Raw genomic sequence first — 22,341 nt, forward strand, 5'->3', positions numbered from 1 at the left:
GACCCTTGCTCAAGAAGGAAGCAGGAAGGAAAAGGGTGTGGAGTCCAAGTAGCTGCTCCAGAAACTGTTCATATCTTTTTAAAAAATAGATATATATTGAAGTAAAATATCTAAGCAGCTTCCCTGAGGGGAAAAGCTCCTGAGACTCTGGCTACCCTCCTAACCACTGGACATCCTTCTCTTCCCTAATGCCTCAGTGAAGAAACTGAAGAGGTCAGAAAAACACAACCTGCTCTTTTCATCTTTTCACCGCAATTTCACCACCGAAAGATTTTGACTTGTGCGCCTCATTTCTTTACACCTTACCAAAAAAACTCCTGGTAAACATAAATAAGGAAGATGTGACTCAGACTTGTCAAGCCCCTCCATTAATTACAGCTCAGGAGCCATAAATATGGTTAGGGATAATTAGCAGTGTGGAGAGGGCATCATTAATCCATGTTAGTGCCCACCAGTGGTGTCTGAGCTCCAGTCCTGCAAAGCACCTCAGCACTGCTCCAGTGGAGCTGTTTACACAGAAACCTTGGTGCACCAGGGGGTTTCTCTAACAGCTTAAATTTAAGCACGTGCTTAAATGCTTAGTTGAACAAGACAGCTTATTCTTTCCAAAAGTTTATGTTCACTTTCCTGGGAATACAGTCATTTACTTAGCTTTTTTTATAAGAGTGAATACTTCTGCAGAGCTCTGGAGGCTGTGTTGTTGAGTTAAAAAAAAATCCTATCCAATTATCTGGAAAATGCTGGGCTTTTTCACAGAATAGATCAGCAGCCTTCAGGAATACATCAATTTCTGGTTTTTCAAGGATAGACACAATGTAAGGAACCTGTGGTTCAGTCACCTGTTCCTGTTTGTGATGCCACAAAGATAATGCAGATTAAAATGCAGCCTAAACCCAGCACAACATGGATCAGCTACTGAGAAAAGGAGATGTTTTGGGTTAGGATAAAGCAAACAACTCTGTATTTGGAGAACTATACCTCGGTCTTCTTTACATAAATAAGTTTGGCAGCAAATATTCATCCAAATGTGCCAGGGGCGTTTTGTTTTGAAGAAAAGGAATGGGAAGAAGAAAGCACATGCCATGCTGTTTTAACAACTGTGGAAATATTGAGGCTGTCACTGGTTTATTTTTGCTGTTCCTCCTGTTTTGTCTTGTTAACTTCTTTTCCAACAAGCTAGAAATTACATATATTTGTGTCTGACTGGGAGGAAAAGCTTGTTTCAACCTATGTAAAGACACTAAGCATATGTTGAATTTATTGGCCAACTGGTATTGTCCTCAAGGCAGCTTCACCAATAAAGTAACTCCAGAGCAAAACAAAAATGAACTGTGTGGAGGAAAAATGTGTTTTCCTAATTAACAACAGCATTTGTGGGGAATTTGGCACAGGCTGAGATGTGATAAGGGAAAATATGAATTGTAGACAATGGCTTGTCTCCAAAATGTCTTACTGGGAACTGCTTTTATTTAGGAAATGATAATGTTTAATGAATGTGAACACGCTGCTCATTTATAATGGAAATCTCCTTGCTGCTCTGTCTGAAATGCCAGCTGAGCTCCTGTGCAGCCATCCCTTGACTGGGTGATTTCCTGCTTTGTTGACTCCCACGGGGTGAGCTCCATCAGGTGGCAGCTGGCAGGGACACTGGGCTGTGTCCCATGCCCAGCGGGTGGCTTCTCCTGCTCTGTGGGCTCAGCAAAATGTTTTGGGTAGCTCAGAGGTTGGAGCAGAGAAGAACCTGATTTCAGACCAAATTCCAGAGCACTGCCTGCTGCTGGGATGGCACCAGGAGGGAGAGGCTATCCAAATGTCTCCCTGAGGGGAATGGCTGAAACTGGAGGACCTGTGGCACCCTTGGGCTGTGATCTCACAAGTCCTGGCTGCAGCTATGGCCACTACACGTCATGGAGGCATGGAATGGCTGGTTTGGAAGATCATCCAGTGCCACCCCTGCCATGGTAGGGACACCTTCCACTATTCCAGGCTGCTCCAAGCCCCAGTGTCCAACCTGGCCTTGGACACTGCCAAGGATCCAGGGGCAGACACAGCTGCTCTGGGCACCCTGTGCCAGGGCCTGCCCACCCTGCCAGGGAACAATTCCTGCCCAATATCCCATCTAAACCCATTCTCAGTTGGAAGCCATTTCTTCTTGTCCCTTGTAAAAAGTCCCTCTCCTTGTTTATTGTAGGTTCCCTTGGGGAACAGGGACAGGAGGGCAGTACTCCTGTGGTTTAAGGGAAACCAGCAGCAGCTGATGCAGTTTTTTAAGGGCTTCCTTGGGTCATGTGAGATGTTTAAGATGGGAGGCTGAGCAAGTGCAGCTTTGCACTGGGCCTGGGTTAAGAAGTCTGTTCTGGCAGTGCTGAGATAAAACAAGTAGCTTCTGACTCTGAAAAAGCGCTCAAACCAAGATGTTCCTAGTGATTAATAAACTTGCTGAATAAGGGACTCTGATCTACCATCCCTGCTGGATTTAGGATTCAAAGAGGTGACAGCTCCCACAGCTGGCTGAGGGCTCTGGGTGCAGCAGCTACAGGAAATGCAGCAGGGCTTGGGAATCAAACCCAGCTTCCCTCAGTTCTCACCCAGCTTCTCTCCTGGCCTCCATATTTCTATTTCTATTTCTATTTCTATTTCTATTTCTATTTCTATTTCTATTTCTATTTCTATTTCTATTTCTATTTCTATTTCTCTCTTGTCAATATTTCTGTCACAGCCATTTGTGGTTCTCTTGCTTCTGCCCAGATTCACCAAAAAGGGATCTCCAAAGCTGTGTTGAGGCCTAGTCCAGAAGCAAGTTTTCCACACTTAGGTTCTCATGTCCCCCTTTCCTGGGTTTTCTCTGTCTTTTTTTCTTTTTTTCCCCTGAATTCTGGCCATGCCTTTGTGTATGTGTGGGTGTGTTCATTTCCAATGCATTGCTTTACCTGCAGTGGGGATCAGAAATAAATCCTTGGGGGAGCAGAGCAGGAAAAGCAGCACAATGAGCTTGAGAGAAAGAGCTCTGATAAGCTCTTAAATGTAACTTCCAGATCAGTGACTGCCATGTTCCCCACTCAGAGAACATCTCCCTGCCAGCCCTTCCTCAGCCTGTCCTTTCCCAGTGCTCCCAGTCCCAGCTTGGTGAGCCCTGGCTGGGCAGGGGATGAGCTACCACTGTGCCAAGAGAAGGAAAATGCAGTTTAGAGCAGAGCTGACCCACATTCCTCTGTTTCTGTTGTGTCCCCATCCCCTTTCCAGTGACAGTCATGGGACCAGGAGCTCTCTGGAAGAATCAGAGGCCAGCCAAGTGTCTCAAACAGGACACTTGCTCCGTCCCCTGTCAGTGCTGGGCCATAAAGGTGGCACAATTTGTGGGTATGGGGAGCTTCCAGCTTGGAAAGAGGCACAGGATCTGTGACTCCAGTAACAGCAGTGTGCTTTATTGAGTATTAGCTGCAATCTAATTAGTTTTCCTATTTCCACATCAGTCTGCTGCTCTGGAGACCCACTTGTCAGGAGAAGAACAATTTTTTTGACTCACGTTTGTTCTTCCACAAAGCTGCCAAATGGAGGATTTGTAATTTTACTAAGTTTATAGAGAGAATGGTTCTTGCAGGTCAGTAATCTTCATTTCAGCACTGAGAATGGTGGGGATGGAGGAAGACAGGGGATATTTTGGTAATGGAAGAAACTCCAAAGAAGCTCCTCTTATCTTCAGGAGCTCTAAGAGCTCTTGGTAGGGCTAAGTGTCAGCTTTTAGCAGTAAGTGGTATTTGAAGGTTTGAGAATCAGTGATAAAGAACTTATGGAAATAAAGGAGTGGCTCTGGCTAGGCCTGGAGATGTTATATATTATTTGTCTTAAATCTAAGACTTGAGATGTCTGGAACACTGACTGGAGGGGAGAAATTTCTCTTTAGAGTCCAGTTCCAAAATGTCCTTGCTGTATTCTCACAAAAGGGCCTTTAAATCTCAGATTGGTTCCTGTAGGTCAGGCAGATTTTTTGTTTTAAATACGGATTTGACAGAAATTTTCTCAGTTGTGAATTACTCATCTTAAGGCTTGGAAAAGCACAGAACACCTACCTCTGGTAGGGATTATTCCCTGACAAAGAGAGCAGAAGAAATCCCTCCCTAAAACAGAGGGAATGGCCAAATGTGGCATCAGGAATTTGGGATGATGGTCCCTAGACACAAAATTTCACCTGTAAAAGCTCTCCTGAAGAAATTACCCTTTCATTGCCCCTTGCCCACTGCCAGAGTGCAGGAGAAGGTCTGATTTCTCTGGAGAATGTTGAATTCTCTTGAGAATGCAGAATATCCCCTTTGATTTTGGCAGGGGGATGTTTCACAGTGAACTCAGACACACTCCTGGCTACACTGAGAACCTGGACCTGTTATTTCATGCTGCATAGCTGAGGGGAGACATATGGGACCTCAGATGTGGCTTGAAAAACTAGAGGGTTTTTTTTTGCTGAATAATAAGTTAATGAGCTATTTCCAAAACTTTCCAGGTCATATTATTCTTATTATCTAGAACAGGTTATCCTAAAGCAGATCTGGAGTCTGTGTGCACAGGTATGCACTGGTTTGGTTTATGGCTGAGATATTTATGCAAATACTAATTGGAAAAAGGCTTTGCCAATGCTGAATGGGCATTTTAAATGGCTTTGCACAGGGAAGATGTATTTTGACTAACATTGCATCTTTTCTTTCATTCCCCATCCCTCAAATAGAACTGTTTTGGCTTGGGTGGGGTTTTTTTAGATGAAATCTTTAAGGAATTTCCATTATCTAATTAGTACTTCTTTTCCTGCCTCATTCTCTCAGGCTACTGGCACAACTTGGGAAGATAAAAGTTAAATAATCTCCCTCCACCCTAAGCTATTCCAACAGTACATTGAAGGGAAAAAAAACCCCAACCTAGCCCCTAAGATAAAGCTCTGTAATTCCAGTGTGACATTTTGCAGCAGGGCACTGACCAGCTGATCTAAATGTGTCTGCCCATGAAAACTTGGGGGAGATTGTTGCAATATTTTGTCTGTACGTCTTAAGCCCCCCCTATTTTTGAAACAGATTTAGGAATCCAATTGGGATCAGCTTTCAGAGCTGCCCCAGTCTTTTCTTATTAGATTGTCCCTGGAGGTTTGTCAGGAGAAAGAGCATTTTTAAAGATAATTTGAGTAGAAGTAGAGCAACAGCAAGTATTTGCATGCTAAAAGGTATTACAGAAATGAAATACAGCATGAGATTAGGGCTGGCTATTTGCCCTGCGGGTTTTAAGTGGATCTGCTGATTGAGTGGTGGGGTGTAAGCTTTGAGTTATTTTGCACTGACATGATCTCTAATTTAAATGCTTTGGTAAGGAATTTTAGAGAACCACAAGCTGTGGAATTCTTCATATCATAATGCTGTAAAACGAGATGTGAACATGACATGTGCTGTGTTTTGGGGAGGGGGGGGCTTTAACCTATTTTTTATGCCTAAATAAACTTGGCTTAATTGCAAATTCCCAAACCCTTCAATGGGATGTAGTAACATAATGAGTACCTGGCTGTGTGTGATCTATGTGGTGTTACAGACAAATGAAAGGTTACATCAAAACATTCAGAAGGAATTTTTTTGGTGTATGGTCTTGAAACATAATAACCAGTTCTTATTCACGAGGAAAACAGCCAGCAGCTGGAAAACTCACTGGCCTCCAGATCCCTGTTTTCCTTGGAAAACTATTAATCTGAACTGGTCACCCTAAAGAGAGGGATTGCTTCCATTTTGCTGTTTGACTGCATCCAAGGATGTCAGGAGGGTGAAAATCTGAAATATCTTGCAGTGATTTATCTCTGGAATAGCTCAACTTGCCCTAAGCAATATTTATACAAGTTAAAGAGCAAGAGCTAATGGAGAAGGCCCTGAAATCACCCACAGGTGAAGAGATTTTCAGATGTTCCTGACTTGAAACTCAGTAAATGTTTAGGGGTGACATTCTGCTGTTTGTCCCTGAGGTCTGCACTGATGGAATCGAGACTACCCCATAATTCTCCCACCTTGCTGCTCTTACCTTTTCTTTGCCAGCTTTGCTCTGAGGACCTGTCTCTCCATCCACAGCCTGTTTGACTCTCAGCAGCTTCTCCTGCATCACTTCATCGACCTGCTCAAGACAAACACAGAGGAATGTCCCTCAGCTTTCTGTTCTGCACCTCACCCCAGAGAGTTGTTCAGCTGAACGAGCAAAGAACAGGTAGTAGGGACTCTGGAAGGAGGGAAGGGCTGTGCCAGGGCCAGCTCTTACAGCTGGAGAAAAATACAGCCAGGTAATGCACGTGAGCAGTGTCCTCTTGCTATTGTAAGCACACCTGCACTCTGATCTCCTCCTCCACTTCTTCCCGCTCCTCTCCTTTGATCAGCTCTGGGTCGTGATCCTGGAGAAAATCCGATTTGTTATCTCTGTTCTCCCAAAAGACTGTTAGCCAAAAGAAAGAAAAAAAGGGGGAAAAGTTACAGAAGCCATTGGTTTCTCCAGCTGCTTCTGGAGGCACAAGAAAGGGTGGTTGTAGGCAGTTTTTATGAAATGATGAGCTGCATGAAAGCAGCAGGCTCTAGGGACCCTCAGCAAGTTCAGAGCCCTGTTGTGTTAGCATCTGCAAATCCTGAGGTTAAGGGATTTCTTCTTTTGCCTTGGGCTGCAGAATGGGATCAGAATTCAGGAGGATAATGGGATAGTGAGGCTGTAAACCTGAGAGCCTGGAGCATGCTCAATCTCCCTGTCCCATGCCTGATGTTAGAATTATTTTATTTATTTAACAGCACAGGGCTTTGATCTTTTCCATGAAGAAGGCACAGGGGTGGCTCCTGCCCTGAAGGATGGGCTCTCCACCAGTGTCACTTGGCTTGGTGACCAAAGGAAAAGGGTTCATTCAACGCACAAATTTCCCTGTTCTCCCCATGGCTCATCCCCATGCTGCATCCTGGGGAGCTGGCCTTTGTAGTCATTCCCAGGAGGCTGAAATATGGGAATAGGGGCACTGGAATAGGAACAAAACCAGCCCTGAGCACGTGGAGGTGGGAGAGAGGGAGGGGACAGCGAGGGTGACAGAGCAACAACCTGCAGCTGACCACAAGGGATGCATGGCCACACAGAGGCTTCACTTTTTAAGGGGATTTTAAGCTCATTGCAGAAATTAAAAGGCAGTTAAGCCCAGAAGAGACAAGACCCACCTGATCCAGCCCCTCTGTTTTGAAGTGCTGTGCAAAGGAGAAGCAATAAGGAGACCTAGCACCCAGTCACAGCGAATTTTGGAACTGGAGATGAAAAAAAAGCTATTTATGATAAAGTACCTAATGATCCTGAGGTGCAGCTCATTATTTTTGTTGAGGCAAAGTGCAATTTGCTCTTTAGAAAGAAAACTAAATGAAGTCTGACGAGCTCAGTGCATATCTGAGTTCTCTAAGTGCCTGGTTTTAATGGAAACACCTCTTTTTTTCCTATACTCCTTGAGCTAATTTGAAGGAAGACAATTCATATCTTGCCTTTCAAGCCCTGATTGTATCTTCCTAAATGACAGCTAATCTCCAGCTGTGTGCTAATTCAATTTCCCAGTGATTTGAAATGACAGTTTTCCACTTTCAGACGCTGGCTCTTCTATGAATCAGTTTTGTGCAGACATTCTATTTGTACAGATATTATATTTGATATTCTCCCCTGTATCCTTGCCTGCTGAAGGCACCGTGCAAATTCAGAAAGGTTTTAACATCCAAGTTTTAGTTAATCCAAGACTGGCTGCTCTTTCCATCCCCGCCCCCCCCCCCACCCCCCAAAAANCCCCCCCAAAAAAAAAAAAAAAAAAAAAAAAAGGTGCCCAATTCCAGGCAGAGGATTTGTAGTTTTACAAAGTTTATCGAGAGAATAGTTCTTGCAGGTCAGTAATCTTAATTTCAGCACTGAGAATGGTGGGGATGGAGGAAGACAGGGGATATTTTGGTAATGGAAGAAACTCCAAAGTACAGATATTTAATTTCTTTAAATTACTTGTGGGTCATCAGAGGGCATGGCAGATGTCATGTAATATTTCAGGATGAAAAGCTGATTCGCCCAAGTTATGAGGGAGCTCCTTCAGCCTGGAATTCCAGCCTTGGGGAAAGGGGGCATTACATAGGAGTTATGTGAATTTTTAAACACTTTCCTGACTGGGTCAACAGGTTGCAAGTGCTATGTTTTCACAGGAGTACCAGGTTTTAGAGGTTTATTTTTCATAAAGGGATCCATAGGTTTTTCTATTCTGTTTTTTTTTTTTCATAATTGTTTATTGTCATTTTGTAGATTGATTAGTGGTTAATACCCACTGCAGGCAAAGCAGGGAGGGTCCCCCCAGACTCTGGGATTACCTGGCAGTGAGTAATCTGAGTGTTATATTAACCACTGGGTTAGAGGGGCCTAATTTTAGGAGAGAGATCAATAACTCATAGGTGTTAGATGCTCTGTTATTCTTTTATAGATCAACAAAATGTTTCAAAGTTAATTTTAAAGGGGGGTCAGGAGGCTAAGGATGTTATGTTTTCACTGGCTGGTCAGTAGAGTCTGGTATTTTGTTACAGGCAGGGTCAGCCAGCTCCAGGAGCTATTTCTGTGCCTGTGTGTAGGCAGTGAAATTTATGTCACCTTTTCTAAAATAGTGTATGCTTATTTTGGGATTGTTTTATATGCAGGGCTAGCTCAGGGCTCAAAGGCAGCCCAGACCACTCCTAAATCTGCATCCCAGCTCTGCAGGCCAGTAGGGAACTCCAATATCCCAGATTTTCACAGAACAGCCTGTGACTAACAATTCTAAAATATTTATTTGAATCACAAAGCCTCTCTTGAAATGGCCACTTTGAACCTCTAGCAAAAGGATTTGAATCTTTTGAAGGCTGGTTAAAAATACAGAGTATCACCACACCTTCAAGGAGTATTTGGACACTCCATGGAGTATTTGAAGTCAAATATCCTCTGTGACACTGAGCAAGTCATAAATATAATCTGTAGAATGGGGAAAATAGCACATTGCTGCCTCACACTGCAAAAATACACCCCAGGAAGAGGGAGGTGGTGGCTCAGCCTTACATTTGCCCCATGTAAACTCTGGCTATTCCAGTGTGAAAGGAGATGCCACACAAAGAGGCTGTTTCCAACCACATCATTTAAAATAAGTGTTTTAGAGCTTGGCAAGTGGAATTTAGCCACTAGAAAAATGGCCAGGTACAGCTCTAGGAGGATAAAAGGCTTCCAGTGAAGTTTAGGCAGCAGCTCTAGCTTGGTAGAGGAGTTAAAAACACAGAGAGAAAAAGTCTGTAAGTGAAATGTTTAGATTTTTGTCAAAACTGTTCTATATGTTAAAAAATATTTAAGTAAGCTAGGTATAAAGCACAAGTTTCATGGGATGGGAACACTTTCTTCAAATTAAGTGTGGGGGGCTGTGACAAAACAAAGATGTTTGTTGTTTGGTCAGCTGTCATTTAGGTGAACCTTAGACACACTTTGAATTACTCCTGATAAAAACATTTCTTAATCAAGCTCTGGTGCTTCAATCATGTTTTCAAGGTTTTTGCACTAATAAATCTGAACTTCTGTGCAAATGCTGATAGCAAGTGACCTATTTCTGCATAAGATTAGGGAAAAAAAACCTTCTCAGTCCAAACTCAGAACAATTTTTTCCTGCATAATTCTGCTACTGAGAGGAAAGCAGCCTAAAATTAAAAATACAAGAGAATGCTTGTGTTGTTCTGGATGTTGTTGTAGATTTGATTGTGATGAAAGAATGTGATTCAAAGAATCCATGGTTAGATTAAAAATAAAATAATTTTGGACAACCCCCAGGTAGTATTGTGTGAGTGCCCTGCAATGAAAAGCCCAAAGTGCTGCAGTAGGAATTAACAGCTAAATCAGCTAATTACTAAAAATAAGTGTGGTGTCAAACAGACCTGGTTCACCAGGAGAAAAGGAGGAAAAAAACCCCACTTGGAGTTGAACTGCACAGCTACAGACTCCTCCTGTGCCTAAGCCAGAACTGCAGGTATTCTTTGAAGCCTGCAAGAGAGCTTTTCCACTCTGAGGGTTCCTGCTTGTGCTCCGTGCAGCAAAGGGCTCCTTCTCATGTGCCTTCAGAGCTGGGGAGCAGCTGGCAGCTCCAGCAGGATGGGCTGGAGGTGTGTGGGTGTGTAACTGGGAAATGGGAAGGCAAGAGGTGCTCCCACTGTGGGAATAACCCCACAAAGTTCTGTGTTTGCAGGGCTCAGAGCAGGGCTCCTGGTGATCAGATACAGCTTGGTGACAAATCCCCCATCCCCTTGTAACCCCCTGGCTTCTCACACCAGATAGTTGTGAAATTTGGGAGTCTCCACTGCTGTCAGCCCCCCCTGTGGTGTTTTTATTCCTCACTCTGGTACCCACTGCTGTGCTGGGTTTACAGCCCTGTTTCCTCCAGGGCAAACCCCTCCTGCCTCCCTCCTGCTGCTCCTGCCCTGCCTGGGCACTGCCTGCCTGGGAGCCCCACTCTTGCCAAGGCTGCCTTTGACTTCCAGGTGCCATTCCATCCTTGGCCAGCTCAGGAAAGAAGTTTGGATGGATTTGATGCTTATCTAAATCTCCTGCTGCCTTCAGAAGGGTTCTGACGTGGTAGTTGAGAGCAGATGGGATGCAAAGCTCCTTTTTTTAGCCAGAAAGCTGCTCTGTGATTTATAAGGTGTAAGAAAATCCTAATTGTTACGAGTCAGAGGTCAGGCCAAACTACTGATGCACATTTAGCAAGTTTAAGTTCACTTCTTTCTCTCCAGCCAGCTCAAATCAAGCGGAATACTTGACACCAGTAATTTGTCAGCAGGAGGGAATAATGGAGACTTTTCATATGAGGAATTTTAGCAAGGCACTAGCTCTGAGGAGTGGAGAGCAGAAAAGATATTTTTCCACATTGTATCAGAACAGAATCTGCAGAGATACTGCAAAAATAACCTCATTCTTCACTTCAGACAAGTGCAAGACTTCCTAATTCACTTGTGGGTCAGGCTGAGCACTGAGGACAAGTGCTGAAGAGATAAACAGAAGTATCAAAAGCAGAGGAGAGGATAGAAGAGATCTGGAAAAGAACCAAATGCCCTTTCATGGTTTTTATTAAGAAATCCCTGCTTTTTGGTGCTTTCTCCAGGTGAAAAACCAGCCAGCCCCTTGCTGAAAGTCTGGGTTATGTTTTAGTTTCACACACTTTGCATGAAGCAAGTACATTCAGAGTTTTGTGCCTCTGCTTGAGAAGATGCTCCTCCTATTCAAAGATATAATAAAAAATAATTTGAGTAACTGTGAAGGAATCCATGGACTCTTCCATGAGTTTTCACTCTTGGAGGAGACAGGACAGGTAGAGTTACAGGAGTCTGGAAACATTGATGCTGAAATTTGATCTGCAGTCTGGGGCTTCTGAATTATTGGCTATTCTGATGTCATCCTTGCTGCCCTCAGAAAATCCTAAAATGCCTTTTTTTATGTACTGAAGTACTTTGCTTCCAGTTTGTTCACTTTCACCCACAGAAATGTCCCTTCCTGCATGATTAGCTCAATGGTTTTGACAGATTCCTTGGAAGAATTGAGGTCCTGAGAGCCTCCCTTCCTAAATACCATTTTTTAATCTAACATTCTAATTTTTATAATGTTCCATAGTTTGGGCAGCTGCCCACCTGACCTTATAGGAATGACATTGCCATTAAGCTTACCTGGGAGAACATTCCAGCTGGAATTGTTATCTCTTGCTACTGACCTTGGTACTGAGAGCTTCCTTCCTCCAGCGTCAAAAGGAAATTGCTTGGAGCCATTTTCCAGCTTTTATCCACTACCTAGATTGGGGGGAAAGTGAAGAGAGGAATTGCTGACAGCACTGTTTCACACAATTATGGAATGAGTTGGAAAAGGCCTGAAAGATCCAGTTCCACCCCCTGCCATGGGCAGGGACACCTTCCACTGGCCCAGGCTGCTCCATGAGAGAAGGGCTGAAGTCACCAAATTAAACAAGAATTAAACTCCAGCTTGTTTGAATATGTAATTAAGGTAGGAGACTTGTAATATTGAAATGGAATTTCATTTAAATGCCATTTTTTCAGTTACTTTTGCTGCTGTTGCCACATTCTTGAAGCATTTTCATTTCACTGAACCTTCTGGGAAATCCTCCCAGAAAATTATCAAAGTTTCTTCATTTTGTATCAGTTGTAAGTCTCAAGGTGTGAGTAAGGTAGCAGTTGAAAAAGACAGATTAGATCACTGTTTGGGGAGGAGGTAAATGTGGATTTATACCAAACAGAATCAGGATTTTGCTAAATACCCTGCAAACCACTTGTTATCAGCAAGATAAAATATCAGCAGCTCTTGGGATGATTAAAACTAAACTCCCCCCTAAATAAGCTCTGTAATTAGGGAAGTATCTGCTACCTGCAGGTACAGCTGCAGCCCCAATGTGGGAGTTATCAAATATCTGGTTTTAATTAAAGTTTCATTAAGTAATCCCAGTTTGGACCCAGAAGGACAGTAAAATAATACATTTATCACTTCTACCCTATAGATGCATTTGAAAGAGACTTGGGAGGTTCTTCACTGAACATCAAGAACTGTTTTGTTTCAGAACTTTGTTTAAAGCGTAACAAAAAGTTGGAGGATTTGAGCTCAAATCCCCAGTTACTCCAATGTATTTCCAGTTTTACAGGGTGTGGCACTTTGAGGTTCATCCTTGGATCATTTGCAGTGGGCAGAATCCATCTTTGACCATTTTTTTCCATGGCATTTTATAGAAAATGATTAAAGCATGATGTTCTGCGAGGAAATGTGTCAACTATTAAAAAACCCAACAAACAAATTCCTCCCAACCAGCCTAAAAATGGGTTTTTCATTTTTAGCCGCTCAATATCACAGGACACATCAACATTTTATTGTTATAAATAAGCCAATGAATTGTTTTAGTTATTTGCTTCAGTGGTTTTATACACTGATGTCAATGATATCATTGTGTCAATTTAATTGATTTTAATCAAACCCACTCTCTTCTGTCTTAAGGACAGTTGCTTCTCTGTTTTCTCTTGCCTCAATTAACAGCCTAAGAGTCAACATAATAAAAAGAACTTTTCCTTTGAAACCAGTTCATATAGTTTTTGCTTTTCAGTGGATTGAGTCCATGCTTGTTCTGTTTTAAATGAGTTAACACCCCTTGAACCAGCAATATATGTTTGAATTTAAGCAATATAATTTGAATTAATTAAGAAATGTGGAAATAAGAGCCTCAATCTATTTCTGAGGCTTTCCAAAGCCAGCTCCACACCATCTGATTCCCACTGGACAGCAGGGAAAACTGAACTGGCTGCACTGTGCACATTTCCTTTGGAGATTTCCCAAGGTTTCCCAAGAGGTTTCACCAGGGACAGGAATGTGCCTCACTGTTTGGCATTTCTGGGTGAAATTCAGGGATGCACAGCCTTGCTCACATTCAGTGGGACGAGCCCCAGCAGGCTGCTGGGTGAGGCAGCCCAGACTCCTGCTGCTTTTGGAAAAAGGGATTTTTTTGGGGATGGAGCCGTGGGTTGTTTTTTTCCTTAGGGAAATCAAATCAGCACCTTGCAGAGAAAAGAAAGTGAAGTTCCTTTGATATCAAATACTCTTTTGTGAAGATTGCTATCAGGCTTTTCAGAAATACTTAAATTTCCTTCTGGGATCCAACTTTTGTTTTCTTTAGGAGCTGAAGTTGGGAGCAGAGCTTTTTTTCTGCCTGCATCCCTATGACTTATAGCCTACACTTATTTTAATAAGAGTCCTGCTGTTAGAACTTTTCCAAATACTTCTCAACTGGTCTAAGATACTCTTTTTTTTTCCCCCTGTCAGTGCTATAACCTTGAGAGAATGTTCCCTTTGTTGTTTCTCAATGAACCATAGAGAACCTGATATAATGGCTCAGAATTTTACTTGACAGGAGTTGTGATGGCTGAGGAGATGGGAATGACATGAAGTTATAAAACCCCAGAGCTCCACGCTGTTATTTCACCCCAATTCAAAACAGCCTCGCAGAGGCTGCCAGGGGATTGAGACACATTTCTGCTCTTGTTGGTTCTTATCTTCAGAAATGTGCAAAACCAAGAAGGAATCCAATTTTATCCTGTGAAAGTCAGGTTTTTAAGCAGATGGGTGAGGTGCCATCCAGTTTCAAGAGCTTCACCAGGGCTGTGACAGTGTCACCAGCAAATTGGTCACAGTAATAAGTGATTGACTGAAGACATTTGTGACCAGAACTTAAAAATTTGCACAGGACTTAAAAATTTGGATTGCACAGGAACAGCCACAACCCTTCCTAGTTACCAAAGTTAAGCAATCAGGCTTAAAGACCTTGAAAAACTTTCATGTATTTGCTCCTTCAGCCTGCTGTGTATTTTCATTTGCATTTTTGTATTTTCATTTACATTTTTATTTAAGGGAAAAAAAAACAAAAACAAACCACTACAAACCCCCAAATAGGATTGTCAAGATGCTCTTTTACAAGTTAACATTTAGGTATCTGCCTTCCAATTAAACTGACTGATGCTCCCCAAATTCATGTAAATTAGGTTCCTGGCTAGATGTTCTCAGAGCTTTGGCCAGATTAATGGATGATGTCCAAGAAAAGCATCGTTTTTTTGAAATATATTTGTTCTAGGGTTAGGCCTTCAAATTAATTTGTGTAAAACTTGCAGTGAAGAGTAAGCTCTGCCCTAGAAAACTCACCCTTCTCCTCCACATATTTAGTGAGCGATTAATGACCTTTATTAAAAAAAATATATATTCTTTTAACTTTTGTTTATACTGTGGGAGTAAATGAGAAACAAAAGCTGCTGCTTCAGCAAAAGCTGGCAATTTTTGTTGCACAGCTTGCTTTTGAAGATGCCCTTTGGTCACTACTCTGTTCCACAGGTGGTTTGCTCTGTGAAGCTGCTCCTGAAATAATTTGGAAGTGTCTTTTGTGAAAGCAGCCCTTTACCTCAAAGATTTCAGGGGGTATATTGCACATTAAATGGTGTCTATTCATATTTGAAACAAAACTAATTCCCACCCTGAGAACATGTAAAATGCATGGCTTTATTTGTGCATGGCTGATGGGGTTTAAAAATTAGTTTGAAATCCACACAAACTCCGAAGCTCTTGATTCCTACTTCTGCAATTCAGTGATGAACTCCCCTAAAATTCACCCACATTAAAAGTGGGAATGCTTGGTTACCACTTTGTGTCCTGGCAATGATCTCAAAGCCCCAAAGTGGATTTTTGCTCTCATTTATGTCCCTGACAATCTGTACCTCCATCAGTTCTTCCCACTGAGCTCAGTTGTGGCCATTCCTAAAATATGAGAGGTAAAAAGTTCCCCAGAATCACTGAGGTCATGAGAAGGCTGAGAGAGACCAACCTCAGCCAGTTCTTTATCTCCTGAACCTGGGCCTGGAGCTTTGGTGACACTTTAATGTCACTTTACAGCCCCTGCCCACACCTGAGGCTTCACAACCTGCTTTCATTCCTTACCGGCTTTCCAACTTTTGGTGGCTTTTTCTCTCGGGCAGTTTCCTTGTCTTCTTTTCCCTTCTTCTCCTTTTCTTTTTTCTCTGCCTCTGCCTTTGCCTTTTTGGCAGCCAGCTCTTCAAGGACCTGAAAGATGCAGGGAGGAATGAGATTGGGAAAACACAATATCCAACAGGCTGCACTCTCTGAATTCCAGACCATCCCAGAGAAGCCTTTTAGTGCTGACCAGCTCCAGCAGAGCTGGTGAATATCCCAATTTATCATTAGGGAAAGGCTGATTTCTCTGTCCCAAATCATGGGGGCTTTTATGGAGTAAAACCAGTTCCTGAAGCTATCCAGAAGCAGAATATTCTAATGACACACAACTCAAAGTTCCCTCTGGACTCAGACCCAGATGATGAATTCATAATGAATTATCTCAGACTCAGATGATGAATTTGTCCTGGTGTTTGTAAGGCAGATTGATTTTACAGGGATGGATTTTGAGAGGCTGCCCTGAGCTGTGTCTAATTTCAATATATGGCTAAAGACTGAAATTGTTCAAGTGGCTGAGGGAGATTGGATGGAGATATTGTGACAAACCCTGACAGATACACAGGGACAGCTCAGCATCTTTATCCCTGCAAGCAAGTAGCAGCTGATAACTGGGTACAGCTCCATCAATTCCCATATCTTCCGTTCCTGGCCAATTATACTTTATTATCTGAAAAAGGCACAGGGTGAAAATTTGCTGCTTCCACCATTCTCTTGTTTCTAGGCAGCTTTCTTCTCCCTGAGAGGAATTCTAAGATCATTTACTAATGAGTCTAAATCAGAAAACCCATTGAAGTTTATTAATGGACCACTAACACTGGCAGTACTGCGAAAGAGTGGAAAATAAAACATTTCCAACTGTAAAATGTGTTTCCTGTAACAGTGAAAATATTTGTTTCCTCAAGTATACCTTTTAATGTACTGATCACTGGATGCTGGAAGGGGACAATGACAAGGGCTGTGCTTTGCAGCCAGGGCAGTTCCATTAGTGGCTCTCCCAAGCACTTCAGTACCTTACATTTAATTAAATATGGTAATTCAAGCCCTGAGCACTGCTCAGTCACATCTTGTGGTGATAAGCAGCGAAGCATTTCATTCCCTGGGATAGATTAGCAGATTGACTGGAGTTCAGAATAGGTTTTTAGTGTCCCAGCGGGCCTGTTGGATCCAAAACCAACAGAGCTACTCCGAGTGTATCCTTTACTGAGTGCTCCTCCACAGCCAGAAACCCAGCCCTGTCACCTCTGCTCTGCTCTGCCTGCAAAGGGGAACCAGAACCATTCCCAGCACCTCAGGGCTGGCTCTGTCCAGCAGGATACCTGCAAACACACATGTGATTGACAAAAGGTCCCAGTTTGCAGCAGTGCCATTCTGCAGGCATCATTTCAGTGCATCCACACTCTGCGTGCAGGGATCTGCTTTCATGTTTCTGCACACAGCAGTGATACTGGAAGGGGTGAGCCAGAGTTTGTGTTCTCATCAACCTGCTGGGATGGCACTGAGCAGCTCAAGTGTCCTTGTCCTTGCTGCAGCTCCTCCAGCTCTGCTCCAAGCAGCTCCAGGACTGCAGAGCTGGGGGAAGCTGTGTGTCTAACCTTGAGTGGCTTCTGTGCTTTTATACAGAACCACTTCCCTCCAGCTGCAAGGAGGAGCCTGAACCATCTGACAAAACAGGAGGGAAGAAAGGGAATGGCAAGCAAAGGTTAGTTTGAGATTAGTAGGCAATTCACCCACATTTTAGTCTAGGGTTTTTTGGTTTTTTTTTCCCTGGAGAAAATGTTATGGTGGAAAGAGAAGTAGATGTCTTCTTAAGTCGTTTTGGACTCCCCTTTTCTTTGCTAGGTTGTTTGGTTTTGAAATTATACAGAAAGTAGTTAGCAAACTCTTAATACTGAGGAAGAGACTGTTTCAGTAGAAGCACATGAATTTTAGCCTCTTTGTTTTTTTTCCCAGTCTTTCCTAGGACTCCTATTGTGCCAGTGATTATTCTTCTCCAGTAACTATTTCTTCAGTGGCTGAAAAGACATTTTCCTTTAAAACTGATGATCCTTAAAAGTTGAATTGACTTTTGTATTCCTATATCAGTTCAACCATGTTTCTAAAATCTTGCAGTGCAAATCTCCTTCTTTTTGGAGGCGGGGGAAGAGCTAGGCACTAAACCAGAGTGTAGCCTGTGAATGAAAATGTCTAATGCTGGTTTACATGAGCCAAGAATAAGAAAATTTCCAGCTGCCAGCAGGACTCACTGTTCTGCTATCCACAGACAGGAAGTTTTGGTGTTGGCTCAGGTAAAAGTTTTCTTCAGGAATAAAACCTTTCCTTATTCCTTGAAAGAAAACCTTACTTGAACTGCTTGCCTTTTAGAGTTGTGGGCACAAAAGAAAAGCAAGGCTAGAGTGAGTTTGGGAATGCTGGATCTCCAGCTGGGACAGGTGAGAGCAGCCTCAGAACCTGGCTCTAACACTTTGCAGGGACACAGCCCAGTGTTCCTGGAGGAAAAATTCCTCTCTTGGAATACTGATCTACAGAAAGGAGTTTTGTTGGAATCTAGGAAATGTTTCTTCTTTATGGAGGATTTTTGGTGTGGTTTTTTTGGGGAAGGTATATTGCTGCTGTAGGTGAGTATTTTAAGCGTTGTGTAGTACAGTTTCCCTAGTTCCCCTCCTCCTGCATAGCTGAAATATTCAGAATATTTTAAGGCTTTTAGAAGCCTTTTTTTTTTTTTTTAATGTTATTTATTATTGGAAATGAGGAGCTGGGAGAGGGGGAAGTGCCTGTGAAATGGCAACTCTCTTGGCTTATTTTCATGGTGATGAGACTTAATGAACTACAGGGAAAGACCATAATTTTGTTGGCAGCAGGATAAGGGCAAAGCTGGAAATTGTCACAACTGATGATTATTTGTGGAGCAAAACATAAAAAGCCATTAGGGATGGAAATCTGGAACAGATGCAGGGAGATTACACTGATGTCCTGGAATGCTGAATTTCTCTTGAAGAGTAAGTAAAGTAGAGAAAAAGCTTCTTTTCAAGGGACAGCATTTCTTTTTCTGACTGAAGCACCAAATGCTCTGCATTGGGATGTCTTTGGGAAGGTATTTGTAAAATGTCATGGAAGCAGTTTGTGCAGAAGGCCAGCTACATTACAAAGTCAAGTAAGGTCAGGGTTGTCAAAGGATCAAGAAATATAGAATGTATAATAATGCAGCAATGGTTCGTGAAGTGATTAATTTGTATTTTATTTTCCCCAAAGTGTCTTTACTGAAGCCTTATAAAATGCTCACTTTTTAAATACAGCTCAGTCTTGATTTTTCATGGAGTTTGACTTGGGAGTAACCAACCCCTGCTCATACAGGAGCTCATACAGACAAGAGGTGAACTCCTGTCCCCCCTGGAACCAAGGACAAAACTCCCATCAGCTTCCATGGGGCTGGGATTTCCTTTCCTATGTTGCCCAGTAGACCAGTGTGTGGAACAAACCCAGTGGCCTCAGGGATTTTTTAATATGCAGCTGACTCAGTGGAACAAAAAATGTTTTACTTGTCTGACATTCAGGTAAAATCATGATTGCACTGAACTTTTCTCTGGCCAGCTGCATTGTGGAGATCTCTTGAGGCTGTGACACACATTCTGCTGGCTAAAAAGGGAGAAAAAAACAGGCTCCAAAATTGGTGAAAATCAGATAATTGCTAGTGAAAATTTGTTAGGAAAATAGAAGAAGGTTTTTTTTTTCCCAGGGTGCAGGGAAAACAAGCAGTAAAACAACTTCTCCAGACTTTTGGCTTCCATTTTTTTTCCATGCAAAGAAAAAGCAGATGCTCAGGAAAGGCAACAAAACAGCTCAAGGTGGGAATTGCAAGCTGGGAGCATGACAGGAAGGTTAAACCCCTTTCTCCAGAATCCACCTCCATATCCAGTGTTGCTCAGAATAATTCCTTGTCGTGTTTTCTCCCCCAGCTGTTTTAATCCTTGATGCTGGCAGCTCTGTTTGGCATCACATCCCCCAAACCCTTCCCCAGCAATCAGCTCCACTTGCTGGGGGGTTCCCAACAAAGCCTTCTGGACTCTGGCATGTGTTTCTGCTTTGGAGGCTGAAAACTTCACTGAGGGTCTCCTCCTCCCTGCCTGCCTGAACAGCAGAGCAGAGTCCAGCAGGGTTCAGCCCCTGAACTTGGCTGAAAGCAGGAGCATGCCCCAAACTCAGATTTAGTGGGGCACAGGGAGCTGTTTGCAGCAGTTTTCCTCTGTTTTTAGCAAAGCTAGCTGATGGTTAGTGCTGTGCTCCATGCTGTCCCCCCAAACCACACAGAAACTGCTGTGCGTCCCAGGCTCCTCCTCAGGATTCCAGGGAGGACTGGATCCAAAATTCCCCATCCCTGGAAGCGTTCAAGGCCAGGATGGATGGGATTGTGAGCAACCTGGGCTAGTGGAAGGTGTGGGTGGCTGCAGTGAGATGATTTTTATGTCCCTTCCAACCCAAACCATTCTGTGATTCTATAAAACCCTCTTTTACCATGCCTGCATTAGAGCACCAGATGCAGAAAAATCATGCAACAATCTCAGGGGTGGGGCTTTCAGGACCACAGAATTTGAGTTTTGACCTCTTAGTTTTGCGAGCCCAGCACAGTGGTTCACTCAGGGGCCAAATCCTGCTTGCTGCTCTCCCCCAACAGACCCATTACCCCCTTGGCTCCTCGGGATGGGTGGGAAAGGCTCCAAGTGCTGAGCACTGCCTTCAGCTGGGCTTAATCACTTTCCCTGTGTGACACTCAGTGATCAGAGGAAGAGATTATCAGTCACTTCCATTAGCCAGAGAAATCAGGAGAGGGATTTACCAGGAAAAACAACCTACAACACACAAGATAAACTGAGATACTTCCTTCACTGGGATGTTCAATTTGCTTAATGAGCCTTGGCAGTAAATCAAGGCTTAGCCCTGCCTGCACTGGAAACTCTTCTCTGCTGTTGTTCTCTAATTCTTTCTCATCACCTGAGCACCTTCAGTCTTTATTAAGTGGCTGCACAGCCCAAAAGGGAACAGACTTTGGTACCTGACTGGAAACACCCTGAGGAAAAAAAAAACTCATTCTTTTATTTACAACCAAAAGTTTTTAACCATAAGGTTGTTGGAGAACTAGAGCCACTGTTAGGGAAAATTGCTACTTAAAAAAACAGACATGTTTTGTGGCAAATCCTTCTCCAACACCATGATTTTTTTTTTTCATTAAAAGAGGGACAGTACCTGTTCTGGATGTTTTTCAATAAAAATACCCTTGGAACCACCTGTCTTCTCAGGGGGATAGTCAGGAAACCTGCCTGTGATATGCCTGTGGGAGAAACAAAAGTGGAAGAGGAATTAGAGTTCATTATTTTTCACCTGGTTGATAAAGATGTTAGATAGCAGGGAAGATTCTTGTGGCAGTGTTTTCTGTTCTGTAAGTTCACTAAGACAGTTACCAATCCATGTCTCTTATCCCATGGCCCAACAAAACCTGCAAATTCTCAGGGAAATTCCTAGGACTGCAGATTCCCTCCTAGCTGAGAGTTGGAGATCAAAGTGTTTCTACCTGGAAGTGTCCAAGGCCAGGTTGGACAGGGCTGGGAGCAACTTGGGATAGTGGGAGGTGTCCCTGCCACGGCAGGGGGTGGAATGGGATGGGCTTTGAGGTCTCTTCCAACCCAAATCATTCTGGGAATGATTATTATGTTATTTTACATTATTTATTGTTCACAGCCCAACTCTCTGCCTTCAACATCCAGTTTTTTTGGTTTTTTTTTTTTTTGTTTTTTTTTTTTAAAGAAGAGTTATTTTGCTTAAATCAGGATTTAATCTCTAAATGTCAGGATTACCATGTCAGGATTACCACTCCTAAATTTCCAGTGGACTTGATGGTAATGGACGCTGGGAAGGGGCAGTTGGTGACTTTGTGGGAAGGTTTCATGGGTAACACAGGGAGCTTCCAGACCTTTCAGAAAGGGATTAAAAGATACAGAAAATAACCTCAGCACAAGGCCATTTATAATGATAAAACCCTTTAACTACTTTCCCTTTTGTTGCTTGGTGAAATATATTTGTAAGATTTTCTGTTTGTTTGGTAATATCAGGAAGATTTTTGTGTTCCAAAGAAAATTATGACAGTGCAGAAAAACCCTTGTCATACTTTCAAACAGCACGGTTATATTTCCTCTAAATGAAATTAAATTTCCCTGGAGAAGAAAAGAGCTCAGAAAGGTCAACACTATTCCTAAAAATGTTTTCTTTTTTTTTTTTTTTAAACAACTGGTACCTTAAGGGACTTTGCTAGGCTGGTGTTAAGCTGCAGGCTCAGTTTTAAGCCGAGATCTTTGGAATAGAGCATCTGTTCTGTTTCTGTAGCACCACTTGTAGGATTGGGATCTCTTGCTGGTATTAATGCAACACCAATTAGGACAGAATCAACAAACATTCATCTGTGCTTGGGAGCTCTGGCTTGTTCAACAGTTACAACTTCTACATGCAAACAGATGCAAATCCTTGGTCACTGCATTCCCAGAAACCAGCCTGCATCAACAAAGGGCTGTCATTGTTAGTGTGTTTTTAAAAATCCAGTAGGAATGGGATTTTGGCCTCAAAACCCTGCCTGAGCTATTATTTAATGTTAGCTCGTGTTCTGTTTTTACAGACAGACAGAAAATAGCTCAGTTTTATGTTAAGTGCAGCCTTAAATGCTGCTACAAGTCTGGTAACAGTAAAAAACTTCCCAAAATCTGTAACTGAGGCTGTTGCTACTTCAGTGCCAGCTGGGAGGAA

General features: G+C 42.8%; 1 protein-coding gene across 1 annotated transcript in view; it reads right to left on the reverse strand.

Annotated features, from left to right (window-relative positions):
* Positions 1-22,341, reverse strand: part of IQCA1 (IQ motif containing with AAA domain 1) — a 96,705-nt gene that overhangs the window by 26,755 nt on the left and 47,609 nt on the right. The window contains exons 7-11 of the mRNA XM_041399545.1: positions 20,794-20,878; positions 15,523-15,645; positions 11,762-11,837; positions 6,338-6,444; positions 6,043-6,132 (exon numbers count right to left, since the gene is read on the reverse strand). Coding sequence (XP_041255479.1) covers positions 6,043-6,132; positions 6,338-6,444; positions 11,762-11,837; positions 15,523-15,645; positions 20,794-20,878 — 481 coding nt within the window. The remainder of the gene's footprint in view (positions 1-6,042; positions 6,133-6,337; positions 6,445-11,761; positions 11,838-15,522; positions 15,646-20,793; positions 20,879-22,341) is intronic.

Source organism: Onychostruthus taczanowskii, unplaced genomic scaffold (genome assembly GCF_017590055.1).
Source record: "Onychostruthus taczanowskii isolate IOZ18803 unplaced genomic scaffold, ASM1759005v1 scaffold164, whole genome shotgun sequence".
NCBI classification, from domain to species: domain Eukaryota; kingdom Metazoa; phylum Chordata; class Aves; order Passeriformes; family Passeridae; genus Onychostruthus; species Onychostruthus taczanowskii.